Source organism: Lontra canadensis, unplaced genomic scaffold, assembly GCF_010015895.1.
Source record: "Lontra canadensis isolate GAN:19392208 unplaced genomic scaffold, GSC_riverotter_1.0 scaffold45, whole genome shotgun sequence".
Lineage (NCBI taxonomy): Eukaryota > Metazoa > Chordata > Mammalia > Carnivora > Mustelidae > Lontra > Lontra canadensis.
This window is the reverse complement of record NW_022631039.1, coordinates 11,475,732-11,496,090: the sequence shown is the minus strand read 5'-3', so window position 1 is coordinate 11,496,090 and position 20,359 is coordinate 11,475,732. Positions and strand designations below refer to the sequence as shown.

General features: G+C 51.7%; 1 protein-coding gene across 4 annotated transcripts in view; it reads right to left on the bottom strand.

The window, feature by feature from the left end:
- Window positions 1–4,520: 4,520 nt before the first annotated feature.
- The window catches only part of RNF216 (ring finger protein 216), a 141,012-nt gene continuing 125,173 nt past the window's right edge, over window positions 4,521–20,359 (bottom strand). For 3 of the 4 annotated variants that reach the window (XM_032872746.1, XM_032872748.1, XM_032872747.1), the window contains exons 15-17: window positions 19,988–20,210; window positions 7,168–7,237; window positions 4,521–6,588 (exon numbers count right to left, since the gene is read on the bottom strand). In XM_032872746.1, the coding sequence (XP_032728637.1) occupies window positions 6,269–6,588; window positions 7,168–7,237; window positions 19,988–20,210 (613 nt within the window). In that variant the 3' untranslated portion in view covers window positions 4,521–6,268. The other variant, XM_032872749.1, reaches the window with a different exon arrangement.

Below are 20,359 nucleotides of genomic sequence, written 5' to 3'. Positions count from 1 at the left end.
AAGTGGCCTCAATCTGGATAGAAATGAGGAAAGAGAGAGAGAGAGAGGGAGAACAAGACTTGGGGGACAGAAAGGAGACACCGAGAGTCCCCTCGGATGGCTGCGGCCCTGGTCTCCTTGTGGTGATGTCCTGGGCACAGGTGTACCACCCCCAGGCCATGAACGCTGCTCAAACTGGGAGTGGTGGTTTTGTGGTTCCATTTCTGCTCGGGAGGCAAGGGATCCCCCATCCGGGGGGCCCGTGGCTGGGTCTGGCCGGGAAGGATGCACGCGGATGGCCGCTGTGCCCACTTAGGGCACTGCAGGAGGGAAGCTTGGCCCAGGATCGATGGGAGGCCAGGGCAGAGCAGCCCTCGCGGAGGCCATATGGGGGCTGCAGTCTCAGCTGAACCCCAGCTGAGAGCGGAGTGGACTGGTTGAGCCCATGCCTGCAGCCCTGTCCAAAGCAGCATCTCTGGGCTTCCCAAGCTGCCTCTGGGGGCTGTGCTCCCCACCTTTAAAGGTGATATTTATTTATTTGAGAGAGGGAGAGGGAGAAGCAGGCTCCCTGCTGAGCAGGGAGACAAATGCGGGTCTCTATCCTGGGATCATGACCTGAGCTGAAGGCAGATGCTCAACTGCCTGAGTCACGCAGGTGCCCCGTGGGCTGTGGTCTTATTCAGCAGGAGATGGGAGGCCAGAGAAGCAGGGGGGAGGTGGCGCTGGAGGAGGGTAAGGACACAGGGTACTGCTCCCAGGCACCCAGAGGAACCGGAGGGTCCGAGACAAGGTTCCGGGGAAGCTCCAAGAATGCCTGCAGGTGGGCACTGCAGCCCAGCACCAGGTCTTCCCGTGGGGGCACCAGCTCTCCCAAGCCCACAGTTTTCCTCTGCTGCCCTGGCTGCCCTCCACCTGTCCTGTCATCAGGGTGGCCCTCGGGGTCCCAGCCTGGCTCGCTGTGCCATCCCCAGGCCTTCAGGGCTGGGTCTGCCGTGGGACACCTCTTGGACAAACACACCCATCGGGATTGAAGACACGGCCTCCTCCCTTGGGCCCCAGAGCGCCCTGGCCCCCTGCTCCACCTGCTGCCCTTACCGGCGCTGAGCGGCAGCGTGGTCCTCCTCTCTCTGCAAGTCCAAGAGCTGACACCTGCGGCCAGCTCCCCTGGGTCTCTCTGGAACCCTCCCAGATGTGCTCCTGCCCGTCGGGCTCCCCCCTGGAGGCATCCCTCCGCCTCCCAAACCTCCTGCCCCAGGACTCCGCCAAGGATCTGCAGTGATCCCTACACTGACAAGCTGTTGAAAATGTAGATTCCTGGGAACCACCAGCATCGCTGGCCCTGCAGCCTGCATGCGGTCCAGCCCCGGACCTGGACAAGGAGCTAGGCTGGGGCCCCAATCTCTGCCTTCCCAGCGCCTGGGCCACCCCTACCATGTTCCGTGCCCAGAGGCCTCTTGTTGCCCCGTGGAGTGGTGAGTCCAGCCCAGGCAGCTCCCACTGGGTGCACACACATGGCTGCGTGGGGCACGTGTGCCCAAGATTCCTGCGTGGGGCTCAGCGTAGCCCCAGATGCACCGCGGACGAGGACGAGGGCAGGTGGGTTGGGGGGACTGGACCTGTGGGGTGGTGAGGGGCAGCTGCCCAGGGGATGTGCCTGGGTCTGAACCTGGGACAGCCTCTGGGAGTGGATGCCAAAGGGCAGCAGCAAGGGAACCCAACAACTCTTATCACGTGAGAGACTTCAAGCTCTTTTCTGGATTTCTCGAATTCTCTTAGCTTGATGAAAAGGTGCTGTAATTATCCCCACTTGGCTTCAAACAGCTGGCTTCAGTGACTTTCCCTGGGGCCCCACAGCGCTGCACCTGCAGGAGCCACAGGATGGCCTCGGGCCCAGTGCACCACCCCCACTTAGGGAAGAGGCAGGTCCCAGTGATCCTGGTGACCCTGGCGACAGCCTGTGCTGGCTCCATGCCCCTCTAGTGAGGGTCTTAACTGGCATCGTCTAGGGCAAAGTCAAGCTGCTGATCAGTTCTGGGCTGTCTTTGCCAAGACGTACTGATGAAGCGGGGGGAAGCAAGGAGAGGAGTCATTTCCCACTAAATCCTGGGAGGGAAGACCCACGGCTGGGGCTTTGGGTGGGGCTGTGTACCCCTAGGGGTCATGAGAACAAAGAACTGGCAGGACAGGGGCAGCTGTGGGCCGGTATGTAGAAGGTGATTAAGAAGTCCAAACAGGGGGCGCCTGGGTGGCTCAGTGGGTTAAAGCCTCTGCCTTCAGCTCGGGTCATGATCTCGGGGTCCTGGGATCGAGCCCCACGTCGTCGGGCTCTCTGCTCAGCGGGGAGCCTGCTTCTTCCTCTCTCTCTGCCTGTCTCTCTGCCTACTTGTGATCTCTCTCTGTCAAATAAATAAATAAAATCTTAAAAAAAAAAAAAAAAAAGAAGTCCAAACAGAAAGCTTACAAGCCTGCGGCAAGAAGTCTCTAGAAGGAGGAGCTAATTAAAAATCGTATTTTGGAAGACATGATAGGGTACAAACCTGCGTGTCTGGTTTACTGGTTGGGTAGACATTATATATACCACAGAGCAGGAAAACCTGGAAGGAAATGCATCAAAAAAATATCAGTAGGGGCGCGTGGGTAGGCTCAGTGGGTTAAGCATTCAACTCTTGACTTCAGCTCAGGTCATGATCTCAGGGTCATGAGATCGAGCCCTACGTCGGGCTCTGCAATCAACGGGGTCTGCTTGAGATTGTTTCTCTGTCCCCTCCCCACACCCCCGTGCTAATAAACAAATCTTAAAAAAATGTATATATTATCAGTAGTTACCTTTGGGTAACAAAGCACTTTTGAACTGATGCTTTTCTATATTTTCAAATTTTCTGTTTTAAAACATGTATAATTGGCCAATGTGTACACGTATACACTTTAAGGATGGAAAAATGAGTTTGGGCAGGACAATTACAAAGGCACCTGACCTAAACAGCAGTTCCCTCTAAAGGAAAAATGTGTCCATTCTAGTGTCCCCATGAGGTCAGATTCCAGGAGACGATTCTTAGGACAGCCGAGGGACCGAGGGACTGTGGTGACAAAGATATGCCAGCAAAAGGTGAGGACACAGCCCAGGGCGGGTGGGTTGACACTGTTTTGTCAAGGAAATCTGGCGAGGAATCTTGCAAAAGCCATAGAAATACACACCCCTGTCCCTTTATGCACAACTCTGCTCCTGGAAAATACATCCTTTGAAACACCCAAGAGGGTTAAACAACCAAGAGGGTGGCAGGAAGTGCGAAGCCCCCAGATTTTCCATCAGGATGGCACAAAGAGAACCAATCAGACCCAGAGGGCACTCTGTGATTACAAAGGGAGAAAAATAAGTCCCGTTTTGGAAAGTGTAGAATCACGTTTTCTGGAAGGGGATTCTGTGCCAAAGAACAACAACAACAAAAAGCCACCCAAGCAGGGCTGGCATGAGACATCACCCCATCTTCCTTCAGGGGAGGGGAGATGGGGGTCTCACTTCACCCCGCAGCTCTCCAGCGGCAGCTGACATCCGGTCCTGGGGAGTGGAGGCTTCATAGGCCCAATCACTCCCTGGGAACCTGCCGCCTGTGTGCAGCCCCTGTAACTTCGTGGGGGTGGCAGGGCCTGCCTGGTAGTGTCGTGTGGACAGATGAAACCAGAGGGAGTGTAGTGCACAAACATTTATTTACAAAAAGTCCAAGTTACATATGATACAGGCTTTTTACACACAGTAGTTTAAACAGAATTATTTTGACGTATTTTTACTACCGGAAGGTACAGAAAAAAAATTTAATAAACTAATCATTTTTGCTATTTTTATACAAAGTGGACAGGTCATGCACACTTTTTTTTTAAGTTTTAAAATCTTCTGCTAAGTGCAAATACTAGATTCCTCTCTCCAGTTTAAGGCAAGTAGAACGGGACTGTCGCTGGGCAGTCTCTGGCTTGGGGGAGCAAACACTGTGGCCCAGAGAGGGAAAGGTGCCAGGCTGCCTCTGGGATTCCTGTCTTGTCCCTGTGACTGGCTAGTCTCTGTGGGTCTCTTGTCATCACACCTTGCAGCCATTTGCTGGCTGGTCAGAGCACGAAGGTCCCCTCTCCCCTGAACTCTCACTAGTGCAGGCTGTTTCTCAAGAAGCCTGGGGCCCTCTGGATGACAGGCACCTGGACAGTCACTTCACAGACAGGTGGGGGGCGTCACGCTAGCATCAAACTTGTGGCAGCGACCTTCCCCCAAACAGCAACTGTGCTGCTGCAGGCCTGGGACCTGCCCCACAGTCCAGGTCGAGGGGGATCATCAGAAACTGGGCACCCGTGGTTCCCTAGCAGCTGCTTGTGGCTACGAACAGCCCGAATTCATCTCAAAGGACAAGTCTTCAGTCTGGCCTTGGGGGGAAGCAATCATTCTTGCCTCTTCCTGTGCCAAGGGGCCTTCACATGCCGTCCACCTGGGGTGTGTCCCTTCAGCTGCCCAAGGCACCTCATGAAGCCCTGTGCCCTGGCTGGTCAACTGCGCCAGGGTGCCCAGGAGGTTTTGGTGCGTCTATTTGGTGGGATGTCCACTAGAAGCTCAACTGCTCTGAGACCCCTGCTGCCTTGGGGATGCACAGGGACCATGCTGTAAAGGTACTTAGACCTATCGCTGTGCTCCATAGGGCACCCCTGGCAGGGCTCTCCCAAGGGACTGCCACAGGCTCCCAGCCATGCAGGCCCCTCCTTGTTTCCTGCCCCACACGCAGAGGACTCTGCAAAGTCCTCCCTGGAGGAAAAGCAGAACAAAGAACAGGCAACTTAGCAGATTTCTGCCCATTTTAATCCTCGAAATACATGAGAAATGGATGGCAGTGGGTGCCTATGCACAAGAATGCAGGGTCCTGGGGCACAGCCTGTAGGCTCACCCCACTGCGGTCTGTGCGCGGGTACTGGGAACTTCCGGGAACCCCACAGCCATCAGAGACACAGCAGCAGTGACCGAGGCCAACACTGGGTCAGGCAGGGTCGCTCCCGCAGAAGCCTCTGCTCTGTACAGCGGAGACTAGTGATGCGGCAGAGCCTCAGGTGGGCTGGGGCTGAACGGGCAAAGGTGAGTGGGAAGGGGCAGGGGCTCCCATGCCGACTCAGAGCTAGACTCACCTGGCCTTGGGCAAGGGCAGCTCCATGGGCAGATGCTGGGTGTAGTCTGGGTCTTCTGTCCCCCTATGGAAACCCACTGCTACCACCAAACCTCCGGGGAGAAGCTGCTCATTACCAGTAACTGGGCTGCCTGGGAAAGCCACCAAGCCTGTCACAGGCGCCTCGAAAAGACCTTTTGTTAGGCAAGATTCAGGACCATCCAGCCCTCACTGGCCGCCTGGCATGGGGAAACAGATTTGACTTTCCAGAGACTGAACGAGAGAAACTCTAGCAGGTCACAGAAAACCCAGTAAGTTCAAAGTGAGTAAATGGCAAATATTTCTTTAAACTACAAAACAGAACTGATAGCATGAGATGGCTCTCTGTGGTCTCATCGGAGTGGGCCAAGGACAAGAGAGACCAGAATAGTCACGGTGGTGGCGGCCTGGGGTTCTGGATTTGAGAGATAACTGCAGCCTCCCCACCCCGAGCGGTGCTCCCAGGCCTGGGGACAAGGCTCTGCCACCGCCTCACTGGGACCAACTGGCTTGAAGCAGCAGGGTGTACTCACCCTGGATGGGCTGCAGTATTGGGGTGGGGGCAGAGGGGGAACCCAGCCTTCACAACATGGTTCAGACAGCTCAGCTCTCTCCCAACTCCAGACTCCCTCCAACTAGGACTTCAGCTTTATCGAGAACCAGACTGCACTGCAGTAAGGAAGGCCTACGTGGTTAACTGAGAGACTTCTGAGGTCTGCCAGGGGGAGGCGACGGACCCAAACACTTCCCTCATCTCTGTCTGCAGGGACAGGACTGACAGAGCAGAGACAAGCTACCTTGTGGTGAGGGTCCCTGCACTGTGGCTTGGGCAGTGGAACTCTCTAGGGAGGCCCTACTCTCTGGTCCAGCAAGTGCCAGACCAATCCTTTTACAGGCACCTGAGGGCACTGGCCTGCCGGCCGCTCTTCAAGGGGCAGTAGCCCTTCCCAGGAAGGAGCAGGAAAAAAGCCAGCCTATCCTTTTGAGAGCCAAGTGCATGATCCCTACTCTGAAGGCATGGCCTTGGGGGCGAGGCGGGTAATCTACAGAACCCTGGCCTTGCACAGGCTGGGCTGCTCAGTGGCGGAGCTCTGGGGAGGATGCAGGACACAGAGCTGTCAGAAGCGATGCCGGGGCTGCGGGCCGAAGTGCATAGGCAGGTTGTGCTCCAGTGGCACGTGGACGGGAGCAAAGTCGTAGTTGACGCGCACATTGGGCAGAGGGGGCACGTAGGGCGCTGGGACTGGGCCCATGTTGAGAGGGAAGTTGTTGAACATGGGCCGGACGGGCGGCAGGGGGAAGGGCGGGTGCACGAAGGCATAGGGGGGGATCTGTGGCTGGTGCAGGTTCTGCGGGACGGGCCTCGGCAGGGCTTCGATCCTCTGGACTTTCTCTGGAGGCTTCTCCAAGGGGGGCCCGATGCGTTTGAAGGTGTTCTCTGAACAGGAGATGGGATTTAGTAGAGAAAACAAAACCAACTGTGCTTGCATGTGGGCTGGGACCAGGGCTGCATATCCTGCTCAGTCCCACCTGGCCCTAGCGGAGAGCCCACAGCACGAGGCCAGGCCAGGACTGTCTGACCTTCAGCATCATTCTTACCTATGGACACAGAAGGGGTGGCCGGGCCAAATAAGGCTGATTAACGCGTGTATGCGCACCAACCCCCCTCAGCTGTCCGACCAAGCATTAGCTCAGTGATCACCCTGGAAAGTGGTGGATTCCGTGACTTTCCTTCAGAGCCAGGGCCTAGGGACTCCCAGAAACTCCACTTCATTCTTTTATGACTTCAGAGAGGCAAGGGTGGTGTCTACCCCCTAAACTCAAACTCATCCCCTGGGACCTCCTGACCATGAGGGGGGTGCTGAAACTCTCCTATGCTTTCATAGCCTCTCCCATGGGGAGCGGGATGGATGCCTGGGTGGTCCCCGGCTGGGCAGAGGGCCAGCCATGAAGCCTGCTCCCCCACCCCACACATGGAGAGCACCGGGCACGGGGCCTGCGCCGGGGGAGCACTTGCCTCCATTCTTTCTCTTCTGCTCCTCTTCAGCCTCCTTCTGGATCTCCTCAATCAGCTTCTCATCGTCCTCCTAGAGGAAAAGCAACAAGATGGTGAGCTCGCCCCAAGCAGTTCCATGCCATGCTGGGACCCCACTGGGAGCCGGGGGACGCCAGAGGGCTGCTAGTCAGCAGACGACTCATTTCCAGATCCAGAAAGCAGATTCCTTGCTTCATCACTGGGTGAGGCTCCCATGAGGAAGCCCACCCGAAAGGCCGTGGCTGAGGAGTGGGACTGTGCACGGTGGTGGCCACCTTGGGGAGGGGCGAGAGCCTGCTTTGTTCGTTCAGCCGCAAAGTTAGCAGAGAGAGAATCTTCTGCAGCTCGGGGTGGGAAGACTGATAACCCAAGGGTCTGGGGCAGGCAGGGCTGGAGGAGTTTCAGATCTAGAGTCTACCAACAAGGAGCTCCACACCCCTTTGTGCAAAGCCCAACAGAGTCTTACTGATTCTGTGACCTCAAGGGGGACAAAGGTCTACTCGGGCCAGCTGAGCCCTGAAGCTGGCTTTTAGCTTCTAGGTAACTGGCAGGCTACAGAAGGAGTGGTGTCCTGACAGTCAAATGGTGGCTGGGGCGGGGACCCACATGTGGGAGGAAGGGCACAGCAGTTTAAGAGCGAGCTGAACGGTGGAACATCACCAACTGCGTGGACTTAAACTGAACGACCGACAGGCTTGTTTCCTGGGGTCTTCCAGCTGCTTCTCCGCGACTTAGGAGCAGTCACGCTGGGAGGAAGTGTGAGGAGGACACTGGTGCACAGTACGGGGGCCAGAGGGCAGAGCCAGTCCCCACACTCGAGGAGGTGTTTCCCAGACAAGGCACTGGAGCTTCCCCCCATGGCCAGGTGTGTCCTGGCTTGGAGCGGTTTCAGTGACAGCTCGCTTTTTCACACTGACCTGAGGCTCTGACCAACTGATGGCACACAGCAAACTCGGGAGATGTGAATGGAGGACCCCTGAAAGAGCATCTGAGCTGGAGAGAGCACCCTCCCTGGACAGCAGAGGGCATGGGGGTCCCACCTGTGCGATGCGCAGTGTGGACGTTTACTTAGCGTGTTATTAACAGCGCTGCCAAGACAGCGGCCAGGGACTTCACCACACAGTTCCGAACCTCAAGGACTCGAGAGTTGGGAGCAGCCTTTAAATCAGCATGTACTGGACACCTGGCTAGTGCCAGACACTGTTCTAAGTTTGCTGGTTAGACTTCTGATTGACAAGAAGACTAAAAGTCCCATTGATGGAATGAGTAAATAGTTATGTAATATTCCCTTTGGTAGATAAAAAAAATCTTAGAACAGGGGCACCTGGGTGGCTCAGTGGGTTAAGCCTCTGCCTTCGGCTCAGTTCATGATCTCAGGGTCCTGGGACTGAGCCCCATGTTGGGCTCCCCGCTTGGTGGGGATCCTGCTTCTCTCTCTCTCTGCCTGCTTGTGACCTCTGTCTGTTAAACAAATAAATAAAATCTTAAAAAAAAGAAAAAAAAAAAAAGAAAAAGAAAATTGTAGGACAGAATTGCTGGGGGCCGGAGGCTCTGTGGGCAATAGCGGAGGCCCTGTTAAATTCACGGACATTTTCCCACCCTCAGGTGCTGAATGACAGACTGAACTCAGTTGTCTCTAGATTCTTTCCACATTCTTTCTGACATTTGGAAATTCTTAACACACAAATCTTTCTCAGCCTCACCTTGCCAGGTGTACTGAGCAAGGCAGGAGGAAGAGAAGAGAACTGCCAGGTGCCGAAAGAAACCCTCGGGGGCACCATGTCTGTCTCTCAGGTTAACATATGCCAAATTCTCCATTAAAAACCCCAAGGCCCGGTCGTCCAGTCTCTCTGTGAACACTCCAAACGAGGGAATGGAGTCCTCTACAACGGAACCACTGAGGCAGCTGATGCAAAGGGCTCCGAGAACTCAGTACGGGTTGGTGGGCACAGTCTGAAGGTCTCTGTCTGCATGTAGAGATACATTCTATCAATTATCTAGAGGAGGAGGAGCTGAAAAACCTCTTCACTTTGGTGCCAGCGGACGGTCCAGGACAAAAAGATTTTTTATGGGGGCAGGGGGAGTGATCCAGAGAACTGTCAGGTGGGAGAGCAGCGGCTCTGTGGTATTCCCACTAAGCGAGTTAAAACATCCGTCTTGATACCTCATCTGTAAAATGGGCTGTTGTAAGGATGGAATGAGCTCAAGTAGGTAAAGGACTTGGCACAGATCACTCACTACTAAAGGCAGGAAGTTCATGGAAAACAGCAGAAATAAAGATTTTAGAAAGACTAGAAGCTTTGGGACGCCTGGGTGGCTCAGTGGGTTAAAGTCTCTGTCTTTGGCTCAGGTCATGATCCCAGGGTCCTGGGATCGAGCCCTGCATCGGGCTCTCTGCTCAGCAGTGAGCCTGCTTCCTCCTCTCTCTGACTGCCTCTCTGCCTACTTGTGATCTCTGTCAAATAAATAAAATCTTAAAAAAGAAAGAAAGACTAGAAGCTTCAAGAAAGAGTGGAGAGACTGGGAGATGTCCCAACACTTGCCTCTGGCTTCTTCATGGGGCAGGTGCCTGGCTTCCTCTGTTAATTAGGGCCACTGAGTAAACCGTCAGTTGCAGCTAGAATAAGGGTCAGATGGTTCAGATTTCAACTTCCTCTGACTGGTTGGAGTCACAGGACACTATTTAGAAACTAACAATGAAAACACTTTTTAATATATGTATTTTTAAATTACATTTTTAGCTAAATATGTTAGACTCTAAGGTGAAGATTTCTTATTTCATCCAGGGCAATAGTTCCTTTCCAAGCAATTTCTCTTAAGCATTTAAAGCTCCTCAAGTCAAGAGTGAAATTTTATACATACTTTACCATAACAAAAAAAGGTAATGTTAACAAAAAGAGTGAATGTGGCAAGCTTTAGAGTTACTTTGAGATAAAACACGAAGACTGGTCCCTTTGGGTTTGGGCTGAGGGACAGATGGGCTCCCGAGGCCTTTCTGAAGGTGTGTTCCCTTAGGAAACATTCTAGGAGCCCCAAGTGTCACCATTCATGGTGAACGAGGACACTTGCAAAAAAGGCTTGCCACTCTGCAACCTAGGACACACCTAGGCTGCTGGAAGCAGGGAACAATAGGAGGAAAGCAGATGAGAGAGCCGGGTGCAGTGGCCAGGTCGCCGAAGTACCTGACCTCCAGCACCCCCGGAAGGGGCTGAGTCACCCACAGGAAATCCAGGCAAGCTGGGGCGACTGGCCGTGGCAAGTCTTATCTTCAAGCAGCACTGGCTTCCTAATGGACAGACAGCTGGCGTGGTGGGAAAAACTCCCGTTCCGGGGCTCCAGAGAGCTGGGCTTGAGGACCCTGTTACGCTCCACAACCTGACCTGGAGCCCATTTACAGCAGCTTTACGTGAGAAGCAGATGATCTCCCTTTTACAAAGTGCCAGGCTCAGCGACGGCAAGAACGGAAGCTAATGTTTGCTGAGGGCTTACTATGTGCCAGCTCCTGCTGTAAGCACTTCACAGAGACCGAATCTTCCTATCAGCTCCATGAGTTAGGCCCTATTAACTAATTCCCATATTACAGATGTGGAAATGGAAGCACAGTGAGGTTTAAACCCAGGCCTTCCACTCTGGAGGCTGGAGCTCTTAACCACATAAACCACAGGTTTCTGAACTGGAGCTTCTGCAGCAGGGACTGCAAGGCCCCTGGAACTCTGCCCACCCTGCCCTGAGCACCATCAGAGGCACTGCCTTGTTCTAGAATGAGTTCATCTTATCCTCCTTGAAATACAAGAGGGTTCCTTCTCTCTGGGATGGGCAGAACTCCGAAATCTCCTTTTCCCACTAAATACAAGAGAATAGGGCAAAACAAAATGCCTCCATTCAAGAGGATGAACAGCCAACACAGCAGAGAAGAGGGTCACTTCCCTGGAAATTTTTAGGGAATTCTTTTCTTGGTCAGCTCACCAGAAATGCACGTATCATCCCTTAAAAAAGATCCATTCGCCAGTGTCTGACTGGCTTAACCTGCACCAAGCCTTTGAGACAAAGCCAGCAGATCCCTCTTACCACCTCCTGTCTTCTCACCCAGACAGAGCCAGGAGCTCCAGGGCCCACAAAACTCACCTCTGAGCCAGAAAGCCAAGGTGCAGGCCAGGGTCTACCACTGAGGCCCAAAAGGACTTACTAGCTCACAGTGGTAGGGTCTCCTGTTGCCTCTGACTGGGCTGTTGTTCTTAGTCCCTCTCCAGAGTGGGAACACACACTTCTACATTTCCCTGCCTGACATGCTTTCTTGTGAGGCTACCAACTTACTTGCATATCACAGTGTCCCACGGAATTTTCTCTTTCTGCAACAAAGGACCAGTGTTTTTGATTCTCATATACATTAAGTCAATTTTGGGAGAAAAAGTTTAACAACACCCAAATAAAAAAGTGACCAGTAATTTCTTTCCAGAGAGAACTCCTGGGAACGTTCTGGCCCACTTCCCACTGCCTGTGCTTGTATCCCCACCTCACTCAGAAACCCCACCTCCCACCCCGAGGTTCTCTTTTGGAAGGCTGTGCTCTGCACACTCAGGTCCCACCTCCCTGTGTCTTGCTCTAGTTCACATGCGCACCCTAAGTGTCTCTCCCAGCCATGGAGGGGGGTGACAGATTCTACCTGCGAGGAAACAAGCTCTGAGATGCAGTTACGTGCTTAAGATGACGGAGTTGTGAGAAGTGCTATCGGGACCAGCACAGAGCCTGCCGTTCCTTCTGGGCTCGCATCCCCCAGGGTGCCTGGGCAGTTAGCGCCCCTCTACCTGCTCAGCCCTCTACAGGGTTGGAGGCCAAACTGGACCCTCTTGGGACCCAAGCTCCCCGTCAGCCTCTGCCCACCTGGGCTGGCTGGGAACCACAGGAAGAAGAGACGGTTCTGTCAGCAGTCACCACACTGGGCACCCCAACAGGCCTTAATGAATGGACACGAGGGTGACACGTCCTCCTGTACTCCTCCACCTGGCTTTTGGCATGTGATTTAAGATGGATCCAGTAGGCCTGGATGACTTCCATTTTCTGTATGCTTCCTGGTCCCTTCTAATCTTGGTGAAAATTTCCACACGGATCCATGGAATGTGCATATAAGCAAGGCTAGGCTGAAAGAGGAGGGAGCAGACACCAGTCGGCGGTCAAAATGTCCCAGGAGGGTGGGTCTCAAAAGACTGAGTATAATGGGGGCACCAGGGTGGCTCAGGTCATGATGCCAGGGTCCTGGGATCGAGCCCCACGTCGGGCTCCCTGCCCAGCAGGAAGCCTGCTTCTCCCTCTCCCTTTACCCCTTCTTCCTGCTTGGGCTGTCAAATAAATAAATAAAATCTTAAAAAAAAAAAAAAAAAAGACTGAGTATAACGAAACACCAGGCTAGAGTGCAAGAGAACCACCTAAGCACTTTTTATCACTACCCATGGCCACTCTGGGCAGGGAGCCCACAGACCACAACCAGATGCAACAAGGACTGTGAAGGGAATGAGCACAGCACCCACGGTGGGCCAGTGCATCCCAAATGCAGTGCCGAGGATAAAGGAATACAGCAGAATGGGGCGTGGAGTCTCACTGCCCCGGGGATCTGGAAGAATACTTTAAAGGAAGAAATGAGTGGGTTGCATCTTAACAGGAAGAAGGTTTTATTTCCTCTCCCTGAATTCCTTTGAGCTCAGCAGGACACAAAGTGTTGGCCTGACTCGAAGGACTTGGACACGCCTGCTTCACATGGAGGCAGCAGGGAGCACGGCGAGGGCACGAGGCTGATGGCAGGGGCTGGGCTTCTCCAAAACACAGACTCAGCACGGCAGTTGCTGGCAGGAAGTGAGGTAGAGTTCGCCAGAGATTTTAATTAAGAAAAAGCAGCCCAAACCTGGACTCTGTAACCCAGCCCGCAATAAGGAAGCTTTGCAGCTCCGCCTGAGCAGCAGGGTCTGGACAGGAGGAAACGGAGAAGCTGCAAATGGTTTGAGAAAGAGGAGGTTTCTGCCAATCAGACATTGACAGTGATCGCCACCACAGGCTGAAGGGCCTGAAATAGATGTGTGAACACTCGGCCCCAGGCTGCTCTTGCCAAAGCTTTGAAAAGTCCCTTTGAGCCGTTTTCTTCATTTCTGATCATCATGGCTGGCGGCCGGCTAGCCTGCTGTTCAGCCTCCTGCGACTACGGAGGAAGGATGGGTGACTTTTCTTCTTCGTTTAACTTTCCTCCCCTTAAAAAGGTGACTGGCAATTCCAAGTCAACTGCTGCTTCCCCTCCTGCGATTTTGGGGGTGGGGTTGGGGCTGGGATCCAGGTCATGTGTGGCCACAGCTGTTGTTAATAAACTTGCAATGATTTCATAAAAGGCTTCCAAAGGATTGAGGATTTAGTTTCAAATTATTCCCAGATCGGCTGCAGATCGCCGAGCAACACCAGACCCTAACCCCCAGCTCCAGCTGTCCCCCTGCAACAGGAAATTGGGGGGAGGAGGGTGAGGCGCAGCCTGAAGTGGCACATGCTGTGCAGCTGGGGTCTGGAATGGCCTGGGGCGCGGGGGCGGGGGGGCTGGACGAGGTGCTGGGGAGGCGCAAGGACAGCAAGGACAGCAGGCTCTCAGGTCACAGAGACCCAGCACCCAAATGCTTTTCCATCTAGAGCTCCCCCATGGGGACCTGGAGGCAGCATGGAATGTGGCCATGTTTGGACTCCCGTCAGGGTCAAGTACTCAGCCTGGGGCCTTCTGGCATTTGCCGAAGATGACACATATCTACATGCTGCCACCCTCCTTGATAAAGTCCTCAGTGACACCTAAACCCGATCAAGCACACTGTCAAGTTTTGGAGATGCCAGGCCCCCCTTCTACCATTGGCAGCTTGCTCAATGGGGAAAGGGTCCAGCGATGGTCCCACCCCGCTATGGAGGCCCAGCTGGTTCCCTGGGCTCCGGACCCCCCATGGGCACCTACTTGGTGAGCTGCCAAATTTGTGACCTGTCACTCCAGAGCGTGGAGACTTCTGGAGTAAAGGGAGCCGACATCTGGTCCAAGACCTGGGCTTGCATCCCACTTTTACCAAGTGACCCAAATCTCATTTTCCTCATCTGTGGACTGGGAAGCGGTCATAAGTGACCCGAAATAAGATGCTGAGGCAGGGGACTCAGATTACCATCTTTGTTTCTTTTGTAGAAGGTACATTTAAAATGGTACAGAAAGAGAGGTGCCTGACTGGCTCAGTTGGTACAACATGCGACTCCTGATCTCAGGGTCAGGAGTTCAAGCCTCACATGGGGCACAGAACTTATTACTATTATTATTTTTAAAGATTTTATATATTTGAGAGAGAGAGAGAGAGAGAGAGAAGAGAAGAGAAGAGAGAAAAGTAGGCTCCCTGCTCAGTAGGACTTAATCCCAGGACCCTGGGATCATGACCTAAGCCAAAGGCAGAAGCTTCACTGATTGAGCCACCCAGATGCTCCAGCACAGAGCTGACTTAAAAAAAAAAAAAAAAGAAAAGAAAAGAAAAAAGAAAAAGAAAAAAAAAAAAAAGAAGCAATGTTGAAACAAAAATCCAGTTAATGACTTCATCTTTGGTCTACCTTTCCCATGGGCCTTTTGCCTCTCCTGGACCCACTCTGAAAAGCTCTTCTCCCTTCCATTCCTCCAACACGCCCTCCTTTTCCTGACATGGGTCTCAGAGTTGTGTGGTGTCCTCTAGAAACCAGCCCTGGCAGGGAGACACTGGGCCCTGGGCTAGTCTGGGTGGCGTTGGAGCCACAGGCGGGAGAAGGCAGGTGGGTGCCTTAAGACGCCAAGAGAAGCAGCTGTGGCTAGAGCCCCGTGCTACGTTTACGGAGCACAGCCTTTGCAGAAGTGAAATGACACATCTGCCTTAGAGAATTACTGCAGAATTAAATATATTAGCCCAGGTCAATGTCACGTTCGAGTCAATGTAGGCTTGGGAAAAATAAGTAAGTCTCCTGACCAAGTGGCTAGGCGGTAATGGTATCAAACTGGACATTGGTTGTAAAAGCCCCAGGGTTTTATTTGAATTGAACAATCTTTTAAATCCAAAAATCAAAGAAGTTGTGGAAAATAATTCTGTGCAATTTCTGGTAACCAACACCCAAGATAAACAGTGACTTGGTTTTCTGTTTAAAGAAGAAAAAATGCTGTTCAGAATTCTGCGCCACGTCTTGAATCCAGACGGCCAGGGTACTCCGGAGAGCACCAGGGCGTCTGTCTACCGCCGAGCTATGCCGTGCCAGCCCTGCCGCTCCCTCAGCTGCAGGGGGTTCGGACCCAGTCAAGCACTAGGATGCCTCCCTCCGTGGCAAAATAACGTCTGCTCACTTCTGTGTCAACATGTGGCTTTGCATTCTGCCCCCCAATCGGAAAAGTGTGGTTTGCTTTTTCTTCCCCTTCCTTTTAAAAAGACATCTTGCTTTTTAAGACTTGTGGCTGAATGTTTTTGGCTTCATTTTGATAACACAGAAGGCAAGTTACATTCATCATTTTAGTTCTCATACAGAGTTCGTTTGGGTTCCCAAGCAATCTCTAGTCATTAAGGGATAAAATGCGACTTCTCTCCAAACCACGAAGGGACGAAGAGATTCTTCCTGGCCTTGCTGGTTAATTAAGCCAGAGAATAGGCCTAGATGACAGGGCATGCTTTGTTTCCCTGAACTTCTGAATAGCTTTGTGTTCTCAGAAGCCCCAACAGATGCTGGCTTGGAATCCAATCAGTCTCCTGGTGAGAATCAAGGAAACAGGGCTGATCCCAGATTTGATGGGAATGGACAAATGGAACCAAATCTCTGGCTATGGCGGCCCGAGGAAATCAGAGGGATTTGTATTTGCCTGACCTTCCTTTTGAACGTTATTTTGAGCAAATACAGAACCTTTCTCAGGGTGGAAGACAATGATTCAATAAGAAAACAAGGGCGCAGTCACATGGTACGGCACCCAAACAAGGTATAAAGCACACAAAAAACCTTTAACTCATTCCACGCATAGTAGGAAAAAGGAGGCGGCAGGAAAAGGAACAGGAATGAGCGGGAGCAGAAAGGAAAACAGCGCCGGCCGAGGAGAGGCCAGCAGCTGAACACCTTCTGCTGTGTAACTCCGCTCAGCTCTTTGTTTCTGGAAGGCAGCATGGTGTGTGTGTGTGGGGGGGGACGACTCAGAGAACTTCACAGGAGATGCAGTGAAGGAAAACAGTCCTATTTCCTCACGTAAGAGATGCTGAAGCCCGGGTATGCTGGCTGCACAGCGCGGAGGAAGTGAGTCCGCAGAGCTGCCAGGGCCCGGGAAGGTTTGTCCGAGACGGCAGCACGCGTTCCCTTGCCGAGCACTTGCCACTGGCGGATGGACCTCCTTCCACTGAACCAAACCAGCAACAGAAGGGTGACCTGCCTGCTTACAGTCTGCCCTTCCCTTCAGTGACTAGGGGTACGCTGGGGGGCGGGAGGAAGGCTTGCTGAGACTCTCAGTGGGTGGCAGAGCTGCCCAGTCAGAGCCATTCCCGGGTCCCTCTGCCCAATCTTCTGCCCAGTGAGGAGGTGGCTTCTGACACGCACACAGCTGGTTTCCATTGAGGACCCACTATTTTTCAAAACTGGGAACTCCCAGGATTGGGGTTAGGCCAGGAGAATGGTTTGCTGTGGTTCTCACACTGGGCGGGCCTGCTGCCCTGACATCGCCTCTTGGTAGGCCTGCCGGACATGTTCAAAACCAGGGGTAAAGTCTGATGACTAACAACCTATGTTTTGGCTTATGAAGTGCTGGTATGAAACGTAAGTTTTTAAGACACTTGGATTAACGGCCAATCTTTAAAAATCAGAAGATGGGGCGCCTGGGTGGCTCAGTGGGTTAAAGCCTCTGCCTTCGGCTCAGGTCATGATACCAGGGTCCTGGGATCAAGCCCCGCATCCGGTGCCCTGCTCAGCAGGGAGTCTGCTTCCCCCACTCTCTCTGCCTGCCTCTCTGCCTACTTCTGATCTGTCAAATAAATAAATAAATAAAATCTTAAAAAAAAAATCAGAAGATAACATATTAAAGTCCAGAGTTCCACCTCCTCTGGAGAATCTGAAGCCATGGTAACCATGAGTAGAATTTCACCTGGTGACAATCTGTGGGAAAGGAGGAGCAGCCTTGGATATGACCTATACCCTCTCTGGTTTGCCTCACCATATCCCACTACTCCAGACATGGCCCACTTTATATTCACAAATCATTTATGTTACTATTCGTCCCTGTGGTAACTTGGGTCTACGACCCCAGCTACACGCTGTTGGTGTTCTATGCTGAACAGGGAGCCTGATGGGGGGCTCAATCCCAAGACCCTGGGATCATGACCCAAGCCGAAGGCAGCAGCTCAACTGACTGAGCCACCCAGGTGCCTGAGCACAGAACTCTTGATCTTGAGGTCAAGAGTTTCAGCCCCACGTTAAGTGTAGCGATTATGTTAATAAAAACCTAAAAAAAAAAAAAAAAAAAAAAAAGAGAAAAAGGGTTTTTTGTTTTGTTTTGGTTTTTTTTTTTTTACAGATTAAATTCTCATTTAATGTGTTTCTGGTCTCCATTTTGTCTCTCAGATCTAGTTATTAGCCTACTTAGTTTTGATTAGTGTAGCTTAATAAAAATTAGTCTCCTGGTGCGTCTGGGTGGCTCGGTGGGTTAAAGCCTCTGCCTTTGGCTCAGGTCATGATCCCAGGGTCCTGGGATCATGCCCCACATGGGGCTCTCTGCTCGGCGGGGAGCCTGCTTCCTCCTCTCTCTCTGCCTACTTGTGATCTCTATCTGTCAAAAAAAAAAAAAAAAAAAGCAAGCCTTACTGAACTTAAATGGGAATTGCAGCAAATGTCTAGATTTCAGATTGAAGTGGTATGTCTGTAATACCAAGTCTTCCCTCTGAGGGATAACGGGCTTCTCCAGGATCAGGTCAGCAACTTCCTGGTCCTCGGAGAAGCTGAGGAGTCACCGGCTGTCACCAGGCCTCCAGGGGCCGTGGGCTGGGGCACTTCCTCAGGCCTTTGCTCTGAGTTAGCAGGGTTTTCACTTAAGCTCAATCTTTTTGGTAGGACAAGTCCTGGCACATACTGCACTGCTGTCCTTACAGAGAGTTTCAAACTTGAAAATTATTTTAAGAAGAGCTGATACAGTTTATATTAAAGCTTACTTAAGAACAAAGCATGGGGCCCCTGGAGGCTCAGCCATTAAGTGTCTGCCTTCGGCTCGGGTCATGATCCCAGGGTCCTGAGATCGAGCCCCGCATAGGGCTCCCTGCTGGGCAGTAAGACTGCTTCTCCCTCTTCAACTCCCCCTGCTTGTGTTCCCCTTCTCTCTGTCTCTCTCTGTCAAATAAATAAATAAAATCTGAAAAAAAAAAAAAAAAATTTAGAAAAAAATCCCAAAACAAAGCATATTTCTCTGTATGTTCACGTCTCTTGATGTCCTTCAACATAGTTTAATGGTGCTCTTCATTTTTCTTGTTAAAGTAATTTCTAGGCTATCTTATAAATAATTCTTTTTTTTTTTTTTTTTAATTTGACAGACAGCGATCACAAGTAGGCAGAGAGGCAGGCAGAGAGAGAGGGGGAAGCAGGCTCCCTGCTGAGCAGAGAGCCCGATGCGGGGCTCGATCCCAGGACCCTGGGATCATGACCTGAGCCAAAGGCAGAGGCTTTAACCCACTGAGCCACCCAGGCGCCCCTATTTCTAGGCTATTTTATGATTTATATTGTTATATAACGTGAATGACAGTGAATGACATTCTGTGTATTTATTTTGTATCTAGACATCTTTCTACTGCTTCTAATAGCTTTCCAGTTGATTATTTTGTCTTTTCTCAGGCTGAAAATGGTAGATTTCTTTTCCATTATTATGTATAAAAGTGCTTAGAATGGTGTCTGAAACACAGTGGGTACCCAATGAACACAGGAGATTATGTTCTATTCTCTTAGCTAACTGAATTGACTAGCAGTTCCAAAACTAAATAGTGGTGATAATCTTATATTGATTTTTTAGTAATGCTTCTATGTATTTCACTATTAAAAACATGCTAAGGACTGTTCTGAAATATGGGGTTAAAAAAATATCCTTCTAGAGGCACCTGGGTTGCTCAGTGGGTTAAAGCCTCTGCCTTTGGCTCAGGTCATTATCCCGGGGTCCTGGGATTGAACCCCACATCGGGCTCTCTGTTCTGCGGAGCGCCTGCTTCCTCCTCTCTCTGCCTGCCTCCCTACCTACTTGTGATCTATCAAATAAATAAAATCTTAAAAAAAAAAATCCTTCTAATACTGTTCTTTAAACCTTAAATCAAGAATAGGTATGTGATTTTATCTTTTACCATTTAAAGTTATCATATGGTGAGTTATGTTAATAAAGCTATTAATACTGAACCATCCCTGCATTTCTGGAACAGTCTCACTTGGTTATAGTTTTTTCCTAGATTTTATTTATTTGAGAGAGAGAGAGAGAGAGTTTGAGATTGAATGGGGGGTAGGGGCAGCGGGAGAGGAGAGAAAGAGAGAACAGAGCAGACTCCCTGCTAAGCACGGAGCCCCATTCAGGGCTCAGTCTCAGGATCTTGAGATCATGACCTGAGCCAAAAGCCAAAACAGACACTCAACCACTGGGCCACGCAGGAGACCCAATCACTTGATCCTCGTTTCTATTTGCTGACATGTTCCTATATTTTCCAAAGTCACAATGTGTTACGTATATGGAGAATTCCTTTCATTATGTTACCTTACCAACATTTCTCCCTACGAAGCAACAAGCAGCCGTGCATTCACTTACAGTGGGGTCGGTCCAGAGAGAGCATCTCGAACACTCCTGGCAAGGGGCTCCCGGTGAGCGAGGATGCTGGCAGAAATGGTCATATCCGTTGATAGATACACGACAGAGGTAGCACATTTGGGCGCCACAGCGGCAAGACATGCGGTTGCAGCCTTCGGACTTGATGAGGCCAGTCCCACACTTGTGGCATTTTCTAATGCGGGCTGCAGTCATTTTTTCTTCACTGAGAAAAGAACACATGAATGGAGACAGTAGGTAAGAGGACGAGGAGAGAAAAGCACGCTAGGCACTAAGTACATCTTCCCACAGGTGACTGCCTAGACCTTTTGATGACATCTAAAGAGTGAAAAGAACCTGTGCTTTGGAGTTGAG